Source organism: Coenobita brevimanus, chromosome 97 (genome assembly GCF_032717465.1).
Source record: "Coenobita brevimanus isolate Jiangsu-jjx chromosome 97, ASM3271746v2, whole genome shotgun sequence".
Lineage (NCBI taxonomy): Eukaryota > Metazoa > Arthropoda > Malacostraca > Decapoda > Coenobitidae > Coenobita > Coenobita brevimanus.
Genome location: NC_137050.1, coordinates 10,253,309 through 10,278,911, shown reverse-complemented (window position 1 = coordinate 10,278,911; position 25,603 = coordinate 10,253,309). Strand labels below are relative to the sequence as shown.

The following is a 25,603-nucleotide window of genomic DNA, read 5'->3' as shown; positions in this document are numbered from 1 at the left end:
TTAATTTTACATCATGTGCTGATAAACCTACCCCATGTATGAATAGAAATCTGCTACCTCTGTGCCTGTAAATATTAATCATCAAATAAAGAACTGAAAAGGGTATGGTCTGGGGAACAAACCTTTAACAGCATCAACAGTAGCAATGAGTTTTTTGCGTATGGCCCTAATGAGGACGGCACGGCGTGACTCATCAAGCTGGAAGTTCACTTGGTCACCAGGCTGCAGCAGTTCCCGCTTATTGACCAATCCAGTGATGCCATACTCATACTGTGGCAGACCCTCATCTGCAACACATAAACAAGAACAAATACTGCAATACTTCACAATCTGATGATAAGCTAAAAATACTAGACAACAGTATTGCATCACCTTGTCAGGTATCAGTATGTTCCAAATTGCTCGTCAAGGTCTTCAAGATAAATAATATCTTGAGCTTTGGTGCCAAAATATATAAAAAAACAACTCTTCAGTCACTCCACTGTTGGCTGTCAGAGTTCCAGCAAAAACACTCCAATAGATCAACAAGTTGTCATTCCACACCACTACTGATGTGCTTTTTCATACTTGATCTCTCAACCACAGACATTATTATTAATAATACTGTAATATTATTATTATCATTATTTTGTAAATAATGTGCATAAGTAATACAAAACTATAAAAAGGGGAGGGGGTGTATCTGTCTTGTTTACTAGGTGACATTCCATACTAAGATTCCACTGAAGTGCATATCACTAATATATACCTTGACCACTTAGTGGCAGTCCATCTTGATTCCACTGTAGCACATATTGCTAATATGTGGCTTGACAAATATCTCAACAATACTGCTGAGAAAAAATTATGAATGGAGAATAATGACAGCCTCCAACATACTGGCATATTAGGATGAAAAAATATCTTGAGAGTCTGACACTAAAATCACTAAATATGATTCTAAGCTTGTATTGTAGCCCTCAAACTGGTTCACACGACCTTGGTAACATCATCCACTAGTAGCTGGGCCAACATACTGGTGACCAATGCTCTGAACTATCAATATGCTCTTTCAGCATCTGAAGAGACAGCAATCCATTGTAGGGGTGGTTGCCCCCCCCCCTTCCCCTTTTCAAAAAAAAAAAAAAAAAAAAAAAAACCTGTGAGATGATAGGAGTGTATGAGAGATTCACACACACACACACACACACAATCTGCTAGCAAGGTATCCCTTACATGATGGTCAGATGATAAATCATAGTATGGATACTGTGATTACTGAAGGAGACAGCAATGGACAGGTGGTTATTTATACTACTACTGTACTTGTCTGATGAGGGGGAGGGGGGGGGAGGGGAATTCCAAAATCCTCTTGGTACTGACTATTTTGGGATTTGGGAATTTCTGTATGACACTTACATCCTTCTCTTCATCCATCCATCCATCAACCAATCCTACGTTGCCCCATAAGGAGCATAGGAGCCTGGAGCTACGCAAGTTGGTCCTGCCATTAAGATGAGAGTGACCAGCCTCACTCATCCCTGAGTGGCATTACGTGAGCAATATACCCCAACCACCCCTTGGATATAAACCTTCACCAGCTCAATCTGGTCGGAGTGCCGTAATTACCCACTACACCACCAGGTACCAAAATTTGGTTGTTTGGCTCCTTAACTTATATTCAACTGCTGCTTCTTTTGCTTCTCAGATTCTTTCACTTTGAGCATCTTCTCTCCTTTTTTCTTCCATGCTCCACTTAACTAGATGGCTTTGAAAAAACTAATGAAAGGGAATATCATGAGACAAGCAAAGGCTAACATCACTGAATTTGGTGGTGCAGTGAGAAGGTATGTTTCATCCAAGACTGTACAATACTGGTATTAATGACAGATTTGAAGATGACTTTTACAGATAATTTCCTTCAGAAAAAATGAAGAAAGCATCCCAAGAGCTATACATACTTTCACTGCCAACACAAACAAGACCACTGTACTCCAGTTGGTCAGGGTTGATGGACCGCATAGAACGTAGAACTGTACCTTCGTACACTTCAGCCAGCACCTGTGATAGAAATGTCCAGATTAGATGGTCACTGCATTAAGAAAAAGTCTGGGATCCAAGTAATTATTAGGTGCAATTATGCAACATGTTAGAAATAACAATACGTACAAGAAATGGTTGATTCAAGGATACAAAAAATCCCCTACAACTCCATCACAAATTACATTACCTATAACTAAACACGCACGCACACACACACACACACACACACACACACACACACACACACACACACACACACACCATCTATCATCCAATCCTATGTTGCCCAATGAGGAGCATAGGAGCCCAGGGCCAGGCAAGTTGGTCCTGACATTTACGATGAGAGTGACCAGCCTCACTCATCCTTGAGTGGCATTACATGAGAAATAAACCCCAACCACCCCCTGGACGGCTGGATGAATCACTCTTGCATGATAATCAGACGGTAAGTAAAACCCACACTTGTAGACGAAGAATATATTTACCAAACAGTTTCGGTGGACACTGTCACTATCTTCAGTGGTCAAAATTGAGAGAGGGAATGACATATTGACAATACAAGGGCTCCTTTATATGCGTGTGTGTGGGAGGGTGGGGTAAAGGTGAGGTGGAGTGGGGTGGATTGTAAGCGGGGATTTCCCGAAGGCAGAAAGGGAGAGACATTACCAGACAGGTCAGGTGTAATTCCTGTCTGATCTCACCTGTGTAGGTGTGGGAAGGGACATTTCCACCAGGGACCTCATACTAGGATCTAGCTTGTACATGCCTTCACTAAGGTTGAAATCCTCGTACTTTTGGATACACATGGCTTCAATAATCTTTTGTTATCGAAAGTCATGACTTTTATACAATACATGGCTACCTTGCCAGTCAATTCTGTGGTTGGCTTCACAAACATGATTACTGCATTATTTAAATTACATGTTTTTATGGCATACTTGAGTTCCTTAATCCATGTTTCAAAACTTCAACAGGTCTCAAATGAAACAAAATATCAATAAGAGAAGCCAGCCGAACAAGGGTTATTGAATTTCCATATGGGGCAGTCCATCCATCCATCCATCAATATGGGCCAGACATTTGTTAAAATGACTCTGCAGTCATGTTAGCCAACATCTTCAATATGATTCCCTTGCTAGTTAGTGAGTGGATGGCAAGTGAAGTGATCATGATTGCATTTCTGAAGGTTAGCAGGGAGTTCACAAGTGATTATGTTAACCTCTGAGAGTAGGGTGAAAGCTATGTGCTAAAATGCTAAATTGCTCAACCACTAAAATGGGGGTAGGGGGGTTTTTCAAGAATACTCCCCCAGTATCCCTGCTTGTCGTAAAATGCGACTAAAAGGGTTGGCGGAGGGTTAGTGCCCCTCCTCAGAAAACAACTAACTAAAAAGACAAACAAGAAGCCTCAGACAAGGACTGACCAAACGATGACAACCCAGGACCGGACAAAGGACTTGGTAATGGCAACATGGAATGTAAAGGAGCGAATGATGAGGTGAAAGAGAGAGAGATTGTCCAGGTGCTTGAGGGTGCGAAAGTGGATGTATGTGGAATAACTGAAACAAAATGGAGAGGAGAAAGTGTGAGAGAATGGGAGTATGGATGGGGTATATGTGCAGGAGTAGGTGAGAATGAGAGGGCAAAGGAAGGAGTATGTATAGTTGTGAGTAAAAGATGGAAGAAGAGCATAAGACAGTATGGATCACTTGGGTCAAGGATTGTGTGGGTAAAGTTGAAAGTTGGAATACAAATGTGGGCGATTGTGTGTGTGTGTATGCGCCAATGCAAGATTGTGCTAGCAGAGTGAGAGGAGTTCTGGACAAATGTGGAAGTGTGCATGGAAAAGTTTGGAAGGAATGAGAGAGTGTTTTTGATCGGTGATATGAATGGTAAAGTAGGGAATGTGAAGGTGGATGGAATAGTTGGTGAACGGGGTGTGCCTGCTGAGATAGATGAGAATGGCAGTGTGTTAGTGGACATTTGTGCTGGGAAGGGGTTGGTGATAGCCAATACCCTCTTCAGGCATAAAATGATCCACAGGTATACATGGCGAGTGATGAGAAGGGTGGGTGGTGAACTGAAAGGAAGGCAATGATTGATTATGTGTGTGTGGATGAAAGGATGCGAAGATGTGTAATGGATGCAAGAGCTTATAGAGGTTGGAGGAGTGGACTTTCTGACCACTACTAGGTGATGGCCAGAATTAGGATCCAAGTAAGATGGAGAAATAGAAGAAGGGAAAGACGAGAGGAAGGAGTAGTTGCAAGGAGAGTGGAAAGGTTACAAGAGGATGAGAAAAAGGCAGAGTATAAGAGAGAAGTGGAGGAACGATTGAGCAAATATGAATTGGTGCAGATGGGGGACGTGGAAGGTGTGTGCTGGATATTTACAAAAGAAATATGTGCAGCACATGATGTGGTGTGTGGGAGGAAGAGAAGACAGAGGGGGGGTGCAAGGAACAGAATGGTGGACTGAAGAAGTGAGACAGGCTGTGGCACAAAAGAAGAAAGCATATAATGAATGGATGAGAAATAGGGGCGTGGAAGAAGCTGAGAGGTTGAAGAGAGAGTTATATGTAGAAAGACAGAGGTGAAAAGATTAGCAAGAGAGAGAGTAAGATGAGAGTGGATGAGGAATTTGGAAGCAATTTGAGTGTAAAGTGAAGGGACTGTAAGAAAATGTTCTGGAAAGAGGTGAAGAGAGTAAGACAGGGTGGAGGTGAGGTTAGAAGGGGTGTGAAAGATAAAAATGGTAGATTACTAGTGGAGAGGGGAGAAAAAGTTAGCAGATGGAGAGAACACTTTAATGAATTGTTCAACATAAAGGATGGAAGTAATGCGAGTATAAGAGGATGGGGAATGGCTGGGAGAAGGAGGGAGGTGAGAAGACAGGAAGAAATCAGTAGGATAGAAGTTGTGGAAGCAATGAAGAAAGTTAAATTGGGGAAAGCCCCAGGAATTGATGGAGTGTGTGGTGAAATGCTGAAGCATGGGGAAGAGATAGTAGTAGAATGGATGTGGAAGATATGCAGATTGGCCTGGGAGGAAGGTAGAGTCCCAGAGGATTGGAAGTCAGGTATAATTATTCCCTTGTACAAAGGAAATGGGGAAAAAGAAGTGTGTGGTAATCATAGGGGCATTTGTCTTCTTAGTATAATAGGAAAAGTGTATGGTAGGATACTTATTGACAGAGTTCGAGAAAGAACAGAGAAATTAGTTGGAGAAGAACAGGGAGGATTTAGGAAGGGAAGAGGTTGTGTAGATCAGACATACATTCTTAGATCTTTAGTGGAAAAGTTTCTAGAGAAGGGAAAGATGTTGTATGCGGCTTTCATGGATTTGGAGAAAGCATATGACAGGGTGGATAGACATGGATTGCGGAAAGTATTAAGAATATATGGAGTAGATGGGAAGTTGTTGAATGCTGTGAAGAGTATGTATGATGGTGCTAAGGCTGCAATGCGTGTGGATGGTGAACTAGTGAATTTTTCTCTTTGAAGGTTGGGTTGAAACAGGGATGTGTCATGTCTCCATGGTTGTTCAATCTGTACATGGATGGGGTAATAAAAGAGGTACAAGGTAGGGTATTGGATGTTGGAGTGGCCCTGGTGAGAGAGGATAGTGTTTGGAAACTCCCTGTACTGTTGTTTGCAGATGATACTGTGTTGTTGAGTGAAGACGAAGGGGAGCTGCAAGGCTTGGTGGATGAGTTTGGGAGTGTGTGTAAGAAATGGAATCTAAAGGTGAATGTAGGGAAGAGTAAAGTGATGGTCTTTGAGAGAGGTGAAGTCAGTGAATGTACAGCGAGGTTGGATGGTGAGGAATTGGAAAATGTGAGTACGTTTAAGTACTTGGGTAGTGTGATGAGTATGGATGGACGTTTGGAGGGTGAAGTGCTTGAAAGGGTACAGCAGGGAAGAAAGGTTGCTGGTTCTTTGAAAGCAGTGATAAGAAACAGGGAAGTGAGCATGGAAGTGAAAAAGTTACTACATGACAGTATTGTGATACCAACTCTAACGTATGGAAGTGAAGCTTGGACATTGTTGGAAGGACACAAATCAAGAGTGAGAGCAGTGGAAATGAGTTATTTAAGAGGAGCCTGTGGAGTCACATGGAGAGAGAGGCTGACGAATGAGGATATAAAGAAGCATTGTGGTGTGAATGTGGATGTGATAGGAAACGTTACGAGGAACACACTGAGGTGGTTTGGCCATGTGGAGAGGATGGAGGGTGAAAGACTGACGAAGAGAGTGTATGTGAGTGAGGTGGAGGGGGAGGCCGAGGATGAGATGGAGGGATGGGGTGGAGTGGTATATGAGAGAGAGGGGTGTGAGTTGGGAGCAGGGAAGTGAAATGGCGGGGGACAGGACGATGTGGAGGCGATTTGTTTGTGGCCACCCCAAACGGGATTGAGGCGTCTGGCAATAGACAGATAGATAGATAGATTGTTTAATGTTGCAACTGTTATTCCCATTTTTCACAATCAGTAATATAAGACTGTTTCCTTCTATGATATTCTTGTCTCCAATGAAAAAATATCACTGCTATATCGCTAGACCGTCCCATGTCCAGTTGTAAACAAACCCCGAGCATTCTGTTCTAGAACTTGGGTGCTTCTAATCGAAAAATCTGAGTATACAGTAATACCCCGATATATGATACCCCTAGATGTGATACCCCGGCTTGGCGATGGGGGTACAAATACCACCAAACCCCGTTACATGATGGCCGCTCCCCAGTTTAACGATGAGCCCTTCGACGTCGTGTCCACAGGCGATAGGCTAAAATTTTGAATCGCATGCATTCCCACGGCCAGCTGACCCTGTCCACCTCCCAGGATGCACAAAAACATTCGCGCAGGCCTCACAGCCATCGCTCATCCCGCGCTCACCCATATTATTCCTTTTCGCACCTGCCATCCCAGAGTCAGGAACTCTTGTTACGCTCACCCACCACACATCGTGTTGCACCACTAACGTTACACAAGCCGCTATCATAGTGCACTATAACTGAGTACATGTAGTGCCAAGAGCTGTGATACTAATCATATGCTGAATGCGATTTTGTGTGAGTTTTAGCCTATATAAGTGTGATCATGTCCGGTAAGGGTGCTGCACATGGTGGTGCTAGTGGAGGCCCTAGTTGAGGTAGTAAGCAGTATGCTAGTGTTGGTAATGGTGGTGTTTCCGCGAAGCGTGCACGTACAACTGTCTCTCTAGAAGTCCAGCTAGATATTCTTAAATGCCACGAAAATGAAGATGCGTGTGCTATCACCTCGGCTCTCCAATTGGCCCAGTCAACTGTCTCCATCATCATCAAGAAGAAGGAGATCATTAAGGCTGCTGTTGGGGAGGCTGTAACCTTATACGCCTCCCGTATCACCCACCAGAGAGAGCCTGCGATGGAGGAGCTGGAGTGGATGCTGAGCACATGGATGGAGGATCGAAACTGGTGGAAGGCACAAGTAAGCCATGCAATTATTTGCACTAAGGCTCTCTCGCTATGGGAGGAAATCAAGGTGAGGCAGGATCTTGATGGTAGTGGGACCTTCAAGATGAACCATGGGTGGTCTGACCAGTTCAAGAGGCAAGCTAATCGCCACCACATGAAGATGTTCAGTGAGGCAGCGAGTACAGATATGGTGGCAGTGGTAGGTAGGGGAGCTCACCATCCACTCACTCAATGTAGTGCTGCTCCTGGGTGTCTGCCCTTTCCTCTCCTCCATCCTTCTTTCCTTCCATCCTCTTCTGTCTTTCCTTCCTTCATTCTTTCCTTGTCCTTCTGCCTATGGGTGACTTTACACTGCCTCCTCTGTCTTTCTTTCCTTCATTGTTTCCTCTTCCTTCTCCCTGTGCATGACTCTACACTAAGTGACAAGCTAAATGGTTTCCTGTACACCAGGAAACCATTTACTATGCTGGGTGGAAACCATATAACCAAATTTTGGTTACTGGTGGTTTAGTGGGCAATTACTGCGCTCCGCTCGGATTAATCCGGTGAAGGTTTATATTCAAGGGGTGGTTGGGGTTGACTGCTCATGTAATGCCACTCAGGGATGAGTGAAGCTGGTCACTCTCATCGTAAATGTCAGGACCAACTGCCTAGCCCCGGGCTCCTACGCTCCTCATGGGGCAATGTAGGCTTCGATGATGGATGGATGGCAAAGTTTCCTGACAAACTGAAACGCATCATCACAGAGGGTGGCTACAGTGCAAAGCAGGTCTTGAATTTTGACAAGACTGGGCTCTTTTGGAAGAGAATGTCCTCCAAGACATCTTGCAACAGAGGAAAAGTCTACGCCAGGGTTCAAGGCCTCAAAGGACTGGCTGACACCTCTGCTGGGGGGGCAACGCCGAAAGCGACCTCAAGTTGATGCCGTTCTTTGTCTACCACTCCAAGAACCCCAGGGCTCTGGTGGGGTATGTTAAAGAAAACCTTGGGGTGATTAAGAAGTCAAACAAGAAGGCCTGGCCGACTTCCAATATCTGTTCATCATATTTCCACTCGTACCTTTCTCGTGTCCTAAAGAGGTATGCCTTGAGGGAGAATTTGACGAACAGATTTCTTATGGTGGTAGACAACATGCCTAGCCACCCTCTCACGATGAAGTAATGGGCAAGCAACATAGAGGTGGTGTTCCTGCCCCCCAACATCACATCCTTCTTGCAACCCACGGAGCAAGGAGTGATTGCTGAGTTCAAAGCATATTACCTCTGCTGCACTATGCAGCAGTTGGTGAGGGCCTGTGACAGTGATGATATGACAACAACGCAGAAGTTCTGGAGGGGCTACAATATAAGCCAAGCCCTACAAAACATTACTGCAGCACGGCATGAAGTTAGACAGGCCACCATGAACAGTGTGTGGCGAAAGCTGTGGCAAGAGTACATGCACTCCTTCACCGGCTTCCCTTGAGGGAGTGCAAGCTCCGCGTATGTGGCAGGCAGGACATAGTGGAACTGTTGCACGAGGCGGGCTTCAGGGAGGTCAATGAAGATGACGTGGAGGAGGTTCTCAAAAGCCACAGAGAGGAGCTCCTCATTATGGAGATTCAGCAGGCGCACCAGGAGGCACAGGAGGAGGAGGAGGAGGTCATCCCTGAAGTGCAAGCCCTTAATATAACAATTCTGAGGGAGACGCTAACAAATCTGGATGAAATAATTGCACTGATGCACACACATGACCCTCTCCCAGGACAAAGGAGGGACACTGCTAATTGGCTGGAGGAGGGGATGAAAGTACAGGACGATGTTGGAGGAAAAGAAGAGGGTGGCCAGGCACACAACAATCACTACCTTCTTCAAACAGACCCCACCATGCCTGCAAGCCACAAAGGATCTCCCCAGCCCTTAATGAGCAGGGCATCTCCCCAGCCTTCAACCAGCAGAGCATCTCCCCAACCTTCATCCTGCAGAGCATCTCCCCAACCTTCATCCAGCACAGCATCTCCCCCACCACTGACCAGCAGAGAAACACCCAGGTCTCCTCCCGCTGAGGACATGCTCGGACTCTACTGCTGGACCTAACCACCAGCCGATCCCTGTCTTCCGTGTCACCAGTGTCTCCACTATGGCACTCTGCCACGCCATCGCTGCCTTCCTCGCCCCAGCCTCCATCTCCCTCACCACTTCAGCTACTATCTCTGTCTCCCTCGTTACGACATGAGCCACAGCATCTGACTCCATCACTACCACATCAGTCATCGCAGCGGTCTCCCTCGCCACCTCAATGGTCATCGTAGCTCTCCCTCACCACCTCCTCTGTCATCATATCGCACTCCATCGCCACCCCCAGAGCCATCGCATCACACCTCATCACCACCGCCTGAGCCATCACATCACACCCCTTTGCCACCACCTGCCTCATCGCATCGCACTCAATCACCACCCCCAGAGCCAGTGCATCAGTCTCCCACTACGGTCACCCCACCTCGCCAGGCTTCTTCCCCCCTCCTCTGACCCTCTCCTACAGATGGGGTTTGAGAGTTTTGAGGAAGAGGATTAAGTGGTAGGGAGCACCACATGTCTTCTAGCCTCGGCAGGGGTTACCAGGGATGATGACCAGGACCAGAAGTGGATTTACAAGATGTGAATGGCAAGAGGTGTTTGACATTTTCTAACCTATTCCTTGATTTTCAGCTATATTTGTTGGTTTCAATGAGTTATTTACAGGTGTTAGGCTTAGGTTTGTTTCCTTGACAGATGTTAGGCCATTTAGATTGGCTTTAAACTTGTTTTGGGGCTCATTTGGGTGGGTTCTGGGCTTGGTTTGGGGGGAAACCCAAGGCCGGTAAACACTCCCACATTACACGTTAAAAGAACCCGATATACAGTAATCCCGCATTTTTTGCGGATTTTTTGTCTACGGTTTTGCCCTCTCGCGGATTTTCTTAGCATTAATAAGTTCAACAAAAATATCCTTGAATATACAGAAAAAAAAAAAAAAAAAAAAATTCCCGCAGCTTCCAATTGTAGCGCGGTAAACTCACGCCACCCTCTGTCCCTTTCCCGTGGCCCCTCTGCCAGTGTTACCATATCTAGCATAATTTTATTCTTTTAGCATAATTTTGATCAAATTTTCGAGTCTGGAATATTTTTTAGCATATTAGAAGTTTTAGAATCATTCTAGCATAATTTAGAATGGAATGGAATATTTTTAGAATAATTTAATAAAAGCTACAAATCAGAGAGAGAGAGACGAATAAGGTAAGAAGATGTTTGAATAGTTGGTTACTTTCAGTTTGGGCTTGGTTGGGTTGGATTAGGTTAGGTTAGGTTAGGTTGGATTAGGTTAGGTTAGGTTAGGTTGGATTAGGTTAGGTTAGGTTTTAGGTTAGGTTCGGTTTGGTTCGGTTAGGTTAGGATAAGTTTGAGCTTTGTACTTTACCCATGAAACCTAGGTTTTTCCGATGGATTTTGGTATGATTCATTCGATTTTCAGCTTCATTTCAGTCGGAAATGACCATTTTCTGTGTTTTCCCCCCTCCTTATAACCCCCGATTCCCCAAAGATCCCTCATTATTTCAGGGGGATGGGGGGCGGTCATATCTCAAAATCTGGTTATTTCCGACGGAAATGATGCTCAAAATCGAACGAATCACATCAAAATCCATCAGAAAAACGTAAGTTTCGTGGGAAAAAGCAGTATGGGTAGATACCGATATTTATCCTCTTACTGAATGTAGGTTCATTTTAATATTTTCATAGTAAACAATACATAATTAATATGTTGCACGAATATGTATAGAATTTTATCATTTAGCTTCAAGTTAGCATAATTCATTTTTTACTTGGAACAAATATGCTCAATCTAGCATAATTTTTTCATTGCCCTAGCATAATTTCGTTGTTTGGATATGGCAACACTGCTCTCTGCCTCGCATTCTTCAGTCCACGCATGACTGCCTTAAGTGGCTGTTGTGGTTGTAACCACACTATGATATGAGCCTCTTGCCTCCCACTTGCTTTCCACATGGCCCCAGGACGTAAGCCAGCCTCACCAAAGGCTAATAATACAATTAGTAAGAACTCCAAAGTGACAAAACGATCAAGTTATGACCTTAGCAGAGAAAATTGTGTTACTGGACAAGCTAAGAAACGACCGTGCGAGTGTTTGCTATCACCAGTTAATGCATCTTTTTATTTTGTACTGTTTAGTTAATAAATGTGTAGATAATTGTGTATTACAGTACGGTGTTTACGTTTTTCCTTCATAATGGAGTATGTGCTTTCAATCTTGTAAGAAGGTATTTCGGGATGAGTATGGAGGTTTCGGGACAATTCGCAGTCACAACAAACACGAAACAATTCGCCTTCATTAATGAAGATAGCTATGGGTGACGCTAGAATATAATTCAAAGGCGACTACAGCGAGGAAGAAACAAGTTAATTATTGACTAAAGGTGCAACTAATAAATAATATCCAGAACCTACGCTACTGAACATAGACTGCTGGATCCCCCTGAAATATAGTTATTAAAGTATTGATTAATTAATAATAAGTATATTGATGAAAGTATTGATTAGTATATTTATAGAATGGCGGGGAATCGTCCAGGGTGCGAATTGTTCTGAAGGGGAATCGACCATGTTTTGACGGGGAATTGTCTGACGGCGAATTGTCTCGCAATCAGTATGGACATGGACTGTGTGATGGGCAGCATGGTGGACACAAGTGCAAGTTTTCAATTGTTAATAGAGTATTCGCGGAATTGACTTTTCGCGGGGGTTACAAGAACGTAACTACCGCGAAATATGCGGGATTACTGTATGATACCCAGCCTAACGATGGGGTTTTACCTAACCAATTACATCGTTAAACCAGGGTATGCATGTATACACAAGTGGATGTAACTTTTTACAGTAAATCAAAGGTATTTATACTCTAGAAAATACTTGTGACTGCCAAGCAGTGAGATGATCACCTGTATTTAAGATTCTTCTAAATGGAGCCATGCAAACCTGTCTAGTCCAACCTCCATGAAACATGGGGATATTTGAGGGTAATTTTGGGACAAAAAAAGTGTGTCTTATACCCCACAAAATATGGTAATTTTTTTTATTAACAAACATTTTTGTTCCATTTTGGCCCCTAAAATTGTGAAGCCCATAAATTTTTGTCTAAGAATACAGCCTAAAGACCACAATTCAGTTCATATTCTTTTAGTTTGTTTTCTGTTTTGAGGGTTGTAAATTACCTTCTGATGCTGAAAGATTTCCTTCATTATGATCATCACGTTCCTTAGGCTGTACCTATGATTATTTCTGGCATAACAGATAAAACTTACTCAGTGTACTCAAAGGTGGATTTCTTTTCGCAATTTCCCAACTGGAGCCCAGCTTACGTTAGGTTAGGTTAAATTATTAAGTAGTTAAGCTAGATTAAGTTAGGTTAGGTTATCAGTCGCCTCACCAAACTCCACCCCACCACCCTTGTGATCGAGTTGTGAGCAAGAGGTTTGGATAGGAGGCAAACTCAGGCTCGTGTACCTGTGGCTTGCTTGCTAGCAACTGGATGCTTGCTGTTTAAACTGGAACTATCGTACGGATAATTTTATGTACTACCATACCACTGAACCATTCGGTCACAGCCCGGATATACCGAAAGCTGGATAATGGAGCTTTCACTGTATTCTCCTATTCTGTCATATATGTTCTGTTCCTGTGTGGTATTATGTATCTCTATCAACATTCTCATTGGAATTTGCTTAAATATACTGATGTGTCACTACAACAGAAAACTGCATTTCTTACAAAGTAATATACTTGCTGTATCCTGAAGAGTCATTTCAGAGTCTTCAAGAGGAAACGGCTCGATATTACAACACATTCCAGTCCTCATAACTGAGCCAGTCACCCTCCTTCCCCTATCATATCCCAAAGTCAAAGGAATGATTATCCCACACCTGAATGTGAAGTACAACTAATAGTTTTATGCTGTTCACTCCCTTCTTGGCAAGGGTAAGGTACTGCCCCAGTTTTTATGACTTCTGAATAATGTAGCACTCTATAGACTAATACCCTTCATGACATCAATCACTGGTTCAGGTTGGATAATATGCATCACCCCTCCATCAACTGCATTTACTCTAACCTACTACATCATAAACCCAACCCCAATTCTCACCCTACACAGAGCATGTGTATCACTCCCTCAACCAGACCTGGAGTGGTGGCATCTTCGCCGTGGGTCTACCCCCCAGAGGCTGTCGAAGCAGAGGAGGAGGACAGCATGGGGGCCAAACCACCGCAACCCCCCCCCCCCCGGCCCCTCACAGGGCCCCAGAGCCTGGGAGAGGATTGGTTGCACGAGCAAGTACTACATCTCTCAACACAACACACAACAACAACAACATTTTTTCTACACCGAGAAATGATTCCTCAGCGGTCATTTCAAGAAGACTTCTTCTAACTGGCGACATTGAGAGCAATCCAGGACCCACCAACAAATACAAATGTCCAGCATGCTCAAAAACTATCATTTTGAGCCGACAGACAAAGGGTTCAGTTCAGTGCAATTCCTGGAAGAACTGGAACCATTACACCAGCACAACACTTGCATCCAGAAAATATTACACAAACACCTGGACCTGCTCTTTATGCTTCTTCCTCCCACCCACTAACCCCCCCAACAACCCCACTCCTACTTCCTTCACATCTCTTTAGTCTAACCCACCAATCCTTCTCAAACCATCCAACCCCCCAACCCCTCCCATTTCACATCAATCTAATTCACCCCAACCTTTACCTCCATCACAACCTTCTCCTACCCCTTCCCCTCCACCCACACCCCCACCTCCCCCCCCATGCTGCAGACCAAATGCACATCATACACACACATAAGCATTCTTCAAGTAAACATAGATGGCATAAACACGAAAAAACAAGAACTCACACAATTCATTAACCAACAAAACATACACTCTGCCATCTTACAAGAAACAAAACTATGCAGAGCACAAAAAACACCTACATTTCATAATTTCACCACCACAAGACAAGACTGGGCCGATGGTGGTGGTGATGGATTCATCACCCTGGTACACAAATCCATCAGCTTTTCAGATACTGTACTAGTACATACAAAAAGTCTCTTCTCCCCCAGCATGACACCACAACAGAAATACAATCAATTAAAATATCCACTGGTAACAAATCACACATAACAATCGCCAACACATACAATCCCCCTCACTCGTCCCCCACAGTATCACACAATTACTCTCCACAAATACACCACATCACTAACATACCCAACATTATCCTGGATGGTGATTTCAACGCCAAGGCATCGGCCTGGCACATCAACAACCCTGATACAGGCAGAGGGCTGGTACTACAATCCCAAACAGATAATCTTTTCATACTCAATGATCTCCATCAACATACCCATATCTCACACCAAGCCCTCGTCCTCCCATCATCCCCAGACATCACTTTTTGCTCCCCAAACCTCGCCCCCACAACATCCTGGAGAGTGGTCAAAACCCTTGGCTCTGACCACCTCCCAGTCATCATCACTACCAAAATCAGAATCACGCCAGCTGGCCACAGACACACATACACTAATTATGAGAAAGCCAACTGGAAGGCCTTCACAACTGAAAAAGAATAACACTTTGAAACATTAAACAGTACATCCATCACACACATCAACACTGCTGTGCACACTTTCAATACAATTATTCAAAATGCAGACAAAAGACACATCCCTAGAAGCAACAAAAAGAGAGACAACCCCAACTTCACACCAGAAATTCAAGGCCTCATCAGTCAACGAGACACACTACGACACTCCCCAACACCCCAAACACAAGACACCGTACAACAAATACAAGAATTCAATACTCAAATGAACAATAAAATATCAGAACAGCAAACACTAAATTGGAATAATTATTTTCAAACACTTGATCACAAAACAAACACCTGAAAACTCTACAAAACACTAAACAGCATCACACTCTCCAACAGTAACACTACACAATCACACGCTGCAATCACAACAACAGACCCCATACCTTCAAACAAACAACAAGCAATCTCATCAATCACTTTTCACGTCAGCCATCTAAACCCCCATCGCGACGACTGAAGTGTCATCCGACGCAAGAGACAGTTCCCCAGAGACCCACACTTCGCACCTTTCACTATCAACCAGACAAAGCACATCATTAGCAACCGTAAGCACTCAGCTGCCTGTGGACCAGACAGCATAAGCAACATACTGGTACACCTTAAACACCTTGGACCACAAGGCATAAAAGCACTCACCAACATACCAACTACAGCTACTCACACAACATAATACCCAACATCTGGAAGCATGGCACTGTCATCACTATCCCCATACCCAACAAAGACCCCATGTTACCTTCCTCACAACACCCCATTACACTCCTCTGCACCCCCTCCAAAGTTACTGAATGACTGGTATTACAAGTAGTTACACCTCACACCCCCATAGCCCCATCACAACTTGGTTTTAGGCCACTACACTCCACAAACACTCTCCTTACAGACCTTACACAGAGTTTTTATGGCATTAATGGGGTGCTTTTAAAGCTAGTATTCCAGTAGATGGCACCACGATTTGGACAAACACATCCCCGCGCAGTTTAAAAAGCATATTTTTCTTTGTTAAATACTGTATCTACACTGTTGTGTGAAACTGTGAATCATAGTAATGTCATATATTGTACCGTAATATACATAATACAAACAGAACAAGTATATATAACGTAGCGTGAATTGTTTATACAGTGCGACCTCGCTATAACGGACTACTTGGAGCCAAAGCCATTCCAAAAAAAGCGAAATTCTGATAAAAGCGACATCCGGACTTTCCCCTGCTAGTCCGGACTTTTTCTGATATATCAGACATCAGTCTGGATCGCACCAACAGTTTTTAAACTGTTTTCACTACCACTGCTGTACTGTGCTGTATTATACCTTCATTACAATAATCAAATGGTATAATATATATTATAATACTGTATTGTGCACTAATAAATATGTCTTTTATTTACCTTATTGTGATGAACACAGCTGAAGTAGTCAGGCAGTCCGGACTGCTTCTGGCTTTATCGGACTTTTTCCGACAAATAGGAATTTAGTCTGGTAGCTCCTCAAGTCCGATAAAAGCGACTTCCGATCTACTGAAGTCCGTTATATCGAGGGTTTACCGTATTTATCATAAACAGAATTTAAATATCTTTGATGGCATGTGATCACAACTCGCCATTTCAGTGGTTCTATATTATTTAATTTCTGCTATATTTAGTGCAAGTTAGGTTCTTAATACATAGTTTGTTCAGACTGTACATTACACCTTGTGCTTATCTCGACTCATTCAGTCTCTATGTCGGCAGAAATTTAATGCTGAATAAATACTGGGACTTAACATTTTGCTTACTCCCTTCACGCCTGCGCAACACTAGAGCCCCGTGTTGCCTCCCAGATCCTCCAAAGCAATTACAGTACCTTCATCTAACCTAACCTGTCCACAAGTAGTCTAAATTGTATTATTTTAAGCATTAGTCCTCGTGCGTTTTTGAAAAATCTTGTGTGAAAACTTAAACGCGGGACTGTCTTGTGGTGCGCATGCGTGAAGGGAGTGAGCAAAATGTTGAGTCCCAGTATTTACTCAACATTAAATTTCTGAACACACAGAGACTGAATGAGTCAAGATACCCATTAGGCGCAATGTACAGTCTGAACGAACTATGTATTAAGATCCTAACTTGCACTAAATGGAGTAGAAATTAAATAATATAGGACCACTGAAATGGCGAGTTGTCATCAGTGATATTGTAATTACCGTTTATGATAAATATAAAAAATTCATGCTACGTTATATGTACGTGTTCTATTTGTATTATTTATATTACAGTATATGATACCACTAAGAGTCATAGTTTCACACAACAGTGTAGATATCTAACAAAAAAATATCCTTTTTAAACAGCACGGGAAAAGTGTTTGTCCAAATTGTGGTGCCATCTACCGGAACTCTGGGCTTTTCAGAAGCACCCCATTCAGCTAGGCCATCACACAAAACACTCCTAGTCACACTAGACATTAGCAAAGGTTTTGATGCCATGCCCAGCCACAACCTCACATACAAAAAAATTGAACACAATCATACACAATAACACAAAAAGATGGCTGGCAAACTATTTAGCAGGCACATGTCACATTTACCGGTCAGTCATCAAACATCAGAAACATCACAAATGGTGTCCCCCATGGATCTGTTTTGTCCCCTACTCTCTTTAACCTATACATGCACGACATACCCACACTCCACACACAACAAATACACACAGCTTCCTATGTGGAAGACATAACACATGTACACACCAAAATGCAAACACAGTCGCACACATCCTCCAACCTTACCTCAACACACTACATGAATGGTTCACCACAAACAGGCTCAAAATAGCCCCAGCCAAATCTACAGTGACTCTTCTCACAAACTGAACAGCAGAACACAGTCACATTCCACATCTCATCATAAACTAACACACACACACACACACACACACAAAATCCTTCGTGTTACACACAATACATCGATGTCATTTAAACAACACATCACAAACATTAAAGATAAATTAACACCAAGACTCAATGCCTTAAGGTCACTTGCCCATACAACATTTGGACACAACAAAGAAACCACCACCACAGTATACAAACAATATATACATTCAGTGATGAATTATGCAAGCCCTGCCTGGGCTTCTAACCTCACTAAAACACACTACAACACTCTACAGACCATACAGAACAAGGCCCTAAAAATAATCACAGGCTGCACAGCTTCTACACCCACAGATCACCTACACCAAGAAACCAAAGTCCCCAAAATCAAGGATCATCTAGACATGAGAGGCACCCAAATTCTTGCCGCAGCCTCCACAAACCCACACCATCCACTACACTACATGGCAACACATCCACACACACCGTGGAACATCAAAACAACACCCAGCAAACGATATCATACACAAATACTGTCATCTCTCTTCCCTCCTTGCCTGCCTCAGACCAGCTTCTAGAAGCATATCCATACTCAAATCACTCAACACTCCATTCAGTCACTTAAAGACAACACATAGCTGCATGCGCGGCCTCCTGATATCCATTCTTCTGCATCCTATCTTCCTTGTGAGGACAGGGTACACCTGGCCAGGCTGAGATGTGGGCATCATCCAGCCCTCTTGGGTTACCAGAAAAGGCTGGATGACTCAATCACTGATGCCTGTCCAGGATGCAACACAGCACCCCATACTATTTAACATATTATGGAAGACTGCAATGCACACAATCACCTGCGCCAACAACACAACATACATTCCTTGAGAGCTCTGTGGGAAGGCCCAGTCTTAGCCGTGGCCTTCCTTAGGGACTTGAGGCTGTTCAGCCAGACTGCCTTGGGAACTACTACTACTACCCCCTCAACCAACTGCATATGCTCTAACCTACTATATCAGGGAGGTTACATCATCAACCCAACCCCAGTTCTCGCCCTACAGATTAAGTGAGGTAGAAACCAGAGAGGGAGACAGCAGGAGAAAAGAATAAGCATAAAACTGCATGGCCTCACCTCAAAACATTACTAAAACAAAATAAAAGAGAAAGGTTAGAAGCATAACTTGACTCATTAAGTTCTGTAGTTAGTAATTTATCAAATACATTAACAGACTTATCTAGAAGGACTCCAAATTAATCGTTCAATTTTTAAAGTTAACTTCCCAATTCCTGATGATAACGGAAACATGGAAGTTTCTTACTTTTGGCATGGGTAGCGTTCCCTTGGTCAGTAACCGAACATTCTCAGCAGATACTTTGCCTCCTGGGCCAGTGCGTGATGACAGTGTGTACTCTACTTCTTGACCAAGCTCAAGGTTGCCGGCATCTCCCTCAACATTGCTGAAAAGAGGAATGAATTAACAACTCGACATGTAAGTACATCTTATTAAGAGTAAGAAAAGATATAATATACTGTACAGTAGCTCTACAGCATGACTTATCTCAGTGGAAACATATTCCAAAGAGAGGAATTTCCATGTGCATGTAACTTCCCTCCCCTCTCATGCCACTGGAGGCATCAGATTGCTTGTGGAGAAGTCCCAGATAGCAGGTTCACATCCCTATACCAACTGACTCCAATCCCTGACCCTTTTCATCTGCCTTTTCTCTCTCTCTCTCTCTCTCTCTCTCTCTATATATATATATATATATATATAAAAGCATAGTCCAGACAGGAAATAAATGTGTAGTCCACACATGCATGCATGCAGGCACACACACACAAAAACTATTTCCTCTATTGTAGTCAAATATCCTGACTTTCCTGGCCACAGCATGACATACGCAGACTGATATATCAGTGAAACCTTGCTTGCTCTCACAAACCCTACCTTAAACACAAAGTAAAGCAACTAATATTTTGGCTATGCAGTCTTCAAGACTCTACCTGAATGCAATCTCACGAACATTTGAAAGTATCGGCATAACAAAATTATCACCATCAACATCATCATCCAGCTAATTTCAACCAAAAAGATGGGTTAATGGTGTCCAGAAACAAAAGAAAACGCAATTTAGTAGGAGAACTAGTCAAGCCACATCTCCAGTAAAATGGTCCACATTAACCATTAACAAACCATTCTTCCCTTCAAAATCCTGGTACCACCCACCACATGAAATAATCTGCATGCACAGTAAAACCTCAATGTAATGGACTTCAATAGACCGGAATTCACTTCTATCACAATCAAGGAGCTATCAGACTAGATTCTCATATATCGGAAAAAGTCTGATAAAGCCAGAAGCAGACCGGACTGCATAACCACTTCAGTTATGTTCACCACAATAAGATAAACAAGACATGATTATCAGTATACAGTACAGTATTATTATAAATATTACACCATTTGATTACTGTAGTGAATGCATAATACAGTACTGTAGTGCAGTGGTTGTGAAAACTGTTTAAAAACTGTTGGAGCGATCCGGACTGATGTCTCATATATTGGAAAAAGTCCGGGTTAGCAGGGGGAAGTCCAAATGTCACTTTTATCGGAATTTTGCTTTTTTTGGAATGGACTGGGCCCCAATTAGTCCGTTATAGTGAGATTTTGCTGTATTTTTATTCTTCTTCACATATACATTTCAAATATACTTGTGGGACCGAATCACTATCCAGTTAAAAAGGGGTGTCCAAACCTTATAATGTAATGTGCTTCTCCAAACATTCTTCACCCAAAACTCCCAAACCACTTCTATCTCACACATTAATCATTACACATTTTCTTGGTCAAACACACCTAATCCAATCTCAAAATTCATTCATGTAAACCCTTTTCATGTTTTAATTTTTCATTTATTTTTCATTTTTGAAGGCTCCAACATGCTTGCATTCGTCGGTCATGGTCACCTAATATCAGCTCTCCATGCAGCTCAATCTCTAGCAGGTTCCCTATTTAGTCCCTTCACCCTGAGATCACATTCAGTGACCTCAACCCAGGTCTTTTTCGGACTCTCACTACCCTACCCCCAACACTAACACTTCTCACTTTCTACACCTAATTATCATCCCCCATCCTCTCCACATGCCCAGACCATCTCAATCTACCTCTCCTCATCACAACATCAATACACTCCAGTCCCATCCTACCCTTCAATTCTTCCATCGTAAACCCGCCCCCCCACACCTTGCATTCAAGGACACACTGCACATCCACCTAATCGTTGCCATTTCTGTACGTTTGAGCATGAGAATATCCTCTTCCTTTACTGCCCACCACTTTATTTATATCCATCTTCTCAATGATCACACCAAAGCACATACTCTTCTACCCTATTATCATTTCATTTATTCAATCACACTCGACACAATCCATGCACATTTCTTACAAGTCCCATTTAATATTAACAATAACAATAACAATAATCATCAAATCATTCTATTTCTTATCCTTTCCACTCAACACAACCTATGCACATTTCTTGAGAGTCCCATTCAATATTCGCTGCCGGCGTTGCCACCACCACCATCATCTGGTCTTTTTTCAAAAGTGACAGTTCTTCCTTAGGAATTAAACAGCACCTGACACTCATTCACTATATTAGGAGGGGGGGAGTGGAGGCAACAGCAATTAAACTCTACAATCAGGTCACAACATCTCTCCTCAAATCATAGCTTCTTCAACAGTAAGGCTCTGAGCTACCCTTTAATAGATTCAATGGAAGTCAATTGCCTTATGAATAAGAACACTGTATTATATAAACTACAGGATGTATGGGAGAAAGACTGATCCAAGAAAGATGACTGATGAATGGCTGCAGGCTCATTGAGGCACAAGGAATCCTTCTCACTTTTTAATATCACACTTTGGTGTGCCCAATGAAGTTTGAACTAGTTAGCAAGATACTTTGGTTTGCCAAACTTATGAACCTTTAAAGTAATAAGACAGTTTAAATTTAACTCTAGCCTTTACTGGCAACAACTGCAACTCAATCAGAAATGAGATGATCGAGGTTCTTGAGGGGGGAGGCCAATGACAGGCCTTGCTGGTCTATTCAGTACTGACTGAACCTTCTTAAAAACATTATTCAAGAGGCCAATTCATAAAGAATTAAAATAACTGACACAGGATATGACCATAGCATGGACCAGTGTTCAGAGGCAATGTCTATTCAGGAGCTGTCTCACACAGTACAAGATTTATTCCCCGTATATCACTAGGGACGTGAATGTAACGATGCAAAAACAGCACCTAGACTGTAGTCTTCTGTCAAGGTAGACAGGGACAAACCTGTGAGTCTGACAGAAAACTGATAGCATGCACACATAAGTGACACAAGCAGCATGCACTGGCAACGTCCCACAAATGGCCTGACTTGGACTAAATGTTTACTATCGATGGTAGAAGACCTGTTAGCAGCTACAATTAATTTTTAATAGAGATCCAATTTCTTTTCATTTTTATCAATAACTCTTCAGCATAATGTATATAATTTAAAAATATACATAACTTAATTATTGCAGCCTTTCCCAGACTCTGGTGGTTACTTGCAAATCAAATTATATGTACAGTATACAGGCTGGTGGGCGACGATGGCCACCTCTAAGCGAGCCATTGAGGTTCAGCCTGTACAAACAAAGGTGAACCCTTATCTGGTAACAGTCTAAAAATACCATCTCTTGCCTCTCTCTGGACACAAACTAAACCAACCAGACAACAAAAATAACTCAAAACTTGCATAAACACAAGGTATGTCAAAAACTGTGAAAAAAATTAATACATAAATATACAGTATTTTTTTACGAAACCTCCCACATTATATACTGACTTCAATTTCCGAACTGTAGGTTAGGTTAGGTTTGGCTAAATTATTAGGTACAGTTAAGCTACCTTAGGTTAGGTTTAGTTAAACACTTAGGACAGTCCCTTCTACCATTACACTGACGAATCAAACGAGTTGTCACAGCCAAACAGCTAAAAACAATGGGGAAACAGATTTAACAAGAAACATTTATTTATGGATAATGCAATACAATAACAGTGGATCACAGGCTACACAATTACTGGTAAATGTCATGTTCAGGAAGGCATCAAGAATTGGCGAGGGGGTTTGGAAAGTAACCCTCGCTAATTTGGGGGGGTTACTGTAATGTTAAGAGATGTCATAGTTTTAATATATTGTACTCTGGTATGTCCAAATACTTGTAAGTATGAAAATGTGATGATTTATGCACATTTAGAATACAAACCTGTGCAGATAGGACAATTCCATAACTCGGACCGAGTTCCCCCCAATTAGTCTGAGTTACCGAGGCTTGACTGTAGTACAGCATCATCAGCATACAACGAATTTGAGATATTCCATCCAACACCATTCATTACCAATACCATCCCTCTCTCCATTACTTGTGTTTTTACTTCTCCCATCACCCCATCCATGGGGACATTACACAACCTTGTCGCATGCTCACACTTAGATGCCCATTTACCCTTACACATGCTTCACTACCATCATATAAACTCTTGACGGCACCTAGCAGCTTATCATCAACACAGTACATGCACAAAACCTTCCACAATCCTTCTCTGTCTACTTTGCCATATGCTTTTTTCACATGCATGCCATAAACACCTTATTGTCCTTCTCCATTATCTGCCTTACTGCTAACATCTGATCCACACATCCTCTATCACTCCTAAAGCCACCCTGTTCATCACTCACTAAGGCTTCTGGTAACTCTCTTACTTTATAATAATTCTTCCATATACCTTCCCTACCACACTCAATAAACTTATGCCACGATAATTCTTGCATTCATTTCACTCATTTTCATTTCTGTACAGGGGTACAATCACAGCATTTTTCCACTCTGCTGGCACAGTTTCACTCATCTATGCCTTCTTACATAACATATCTCCAACAAGCACTTCACTCTGCTCTCCCCACTAGCCTTAATCATCTTTGATACACTTCATCAACCCCAGCTGCTTTCCCATTTTTCAGCCACTTCACAGCATTCTTCATCTGTGAGAGTGTCATATTTCCTGACACTGCATTCCTTCTCTGCACACCCCCATAACCAATCATGTTTACAATGGCTTTTCCCTCTCTATTTTCCCATTCATCAGGCTGTCAAAATATTCTTTCCATCTGGTCCTTACTTCATCCCCATGGGTTAATAATCTACCACTTACATCCTTTCACATTTCCATCCACTGTGTCACTTCTACACTTCTGCACCTCTTTCCAGAATAATTTCCTATTTTCAGAGTAATTTTGCATTCATTTTTCTTCCTAGATCATCATTTAACACCTTCTTTTTCCTCTCCACTAGTCTCTTTACCTGCTTCTTGCTCTCAATATATTCAGTTCTTCTTTCAACTGAACCCCTGTCCTGTAACTGCTCACGCCACTTCTTCCTCTTTTTCTCCTCTGCTCTCTTAACCTCTTCATCCCACCAAGCTGTATCTTTCTTCTTTGTTGTTACTCTTGCCACACCACACACCGCTTTAGCATTCCTAACTAAGCAATCCCTATAAGCATTCGACAGGCTGTCCAGATCCATTTAATTCCAGTTCACTGATTCTAACTCCTCCCCTACTCTGGTCCCATATTCATCTGCCATTTTTTTGATCCTTAGTTTCTTGACTTTCAGTCTTTCTCCTTGACTGCTCCTCTCTCTCCTGGTCCACCTCACTCCTCTCAGCTTGATCTTGCATACCACAATCAAATGATCTGACAGACCTCCACGTCATCCTCTCACGGTCCTCGTATTAGCAACCATTCCCAGCATCGACCTCTCTAGAGCACGTAATCAATCAGGCTCTTTTCAACACGATCCCCATTCCCTCTATACCACGTATATCTATGTGCATCTTTATGTTTGAAATAAGAGTAACAAATGCACAACCTCCCTTCCTGACACACATCCTTCAGTTGCTTCCCATTATCATTTTGTCCTGGTACTCCATTACAACCCATTATGTCATCCTCAGGACCAGTGCCTATTCTTCCATTCATATCACCCATTACGATCACTTTACAGCTCCAGGGTATTTCTCCCACTGCTCCATTCAGCTCATCCCAAAACATGTCTTTCTTTCTCTCACTCCCGTCATCACACGGTGCATACGCTACTATCACAGTCACATTCACCTTCTCGAACTTGAACTTGACATACAGTACATACATCTCAAGCTAACACATTCGTAATCTCTCATTCCACTCTGCCAAACCTCATTTATCAACAGAGGAACTCCTTCCTTGTATTTCCCTTGCCCATTCATGCCAGATCTTATACATTTCACACCCTCCCACTCCTCCAGTTCACACCCTTTCATTTTTGTTTTACCCAATGCCATCACAGCATATCTCGCATGCTTGAACACATTCACCACTTCCACCCTCTTGATTTCCTCATTCATACCTCTCACATTAAACATGGCCGTACGAATCTGCCAATTTGGTTGGGGCCCTGGACAGGTATTGGGCTCTCCGAGGCTCTCCAAAACATTTGCCATGATTAAGTGATTTTAGATAG

The 25,603-nt window shown here is 42.7% G+C and overlaps 2 protein-coding genes across 2 annotated transcripts in view; both read right to left on the bottom strand.

Moving 5' to 3' along the window:
* LOC145413852 (carbohydrate sulfotransferase 4-like) overlaps window positions 1-25,603 on the bottom strand; it is a 610,328-nt gene that overhangs the window by 289,078 nt on the left and 295,647 nt on the right. The gene's annotated exons all lie outside the window — the stretch shown is intronic.
* Unr (cold shock domain-containing Unr) overlaps window positions 1-25,603 on the bottom strand; it is a 117,391-nt gene that overhangs the window by 12,264 nt on the left and 79,524 nt on the right. The window contains exons 13-15 of the mRNA XM_080283516.1: window positions 19,323-19,461; window positions 1,941-2,040; window positions 123-287 (exon numbers count right to left, since the gene is read on the bottom strand). Coding sequence (XP_080139642.1) covers window positions 123-287; window positions 1,941-2,040; window positions 19,323-19,461 — 404 coding nt within the window. The remainder of the gene's footprint in view (window positions 1-122; window positions 288-1,940; window positions 2,041-19,322; window positions 19,462-25,603) is intronic.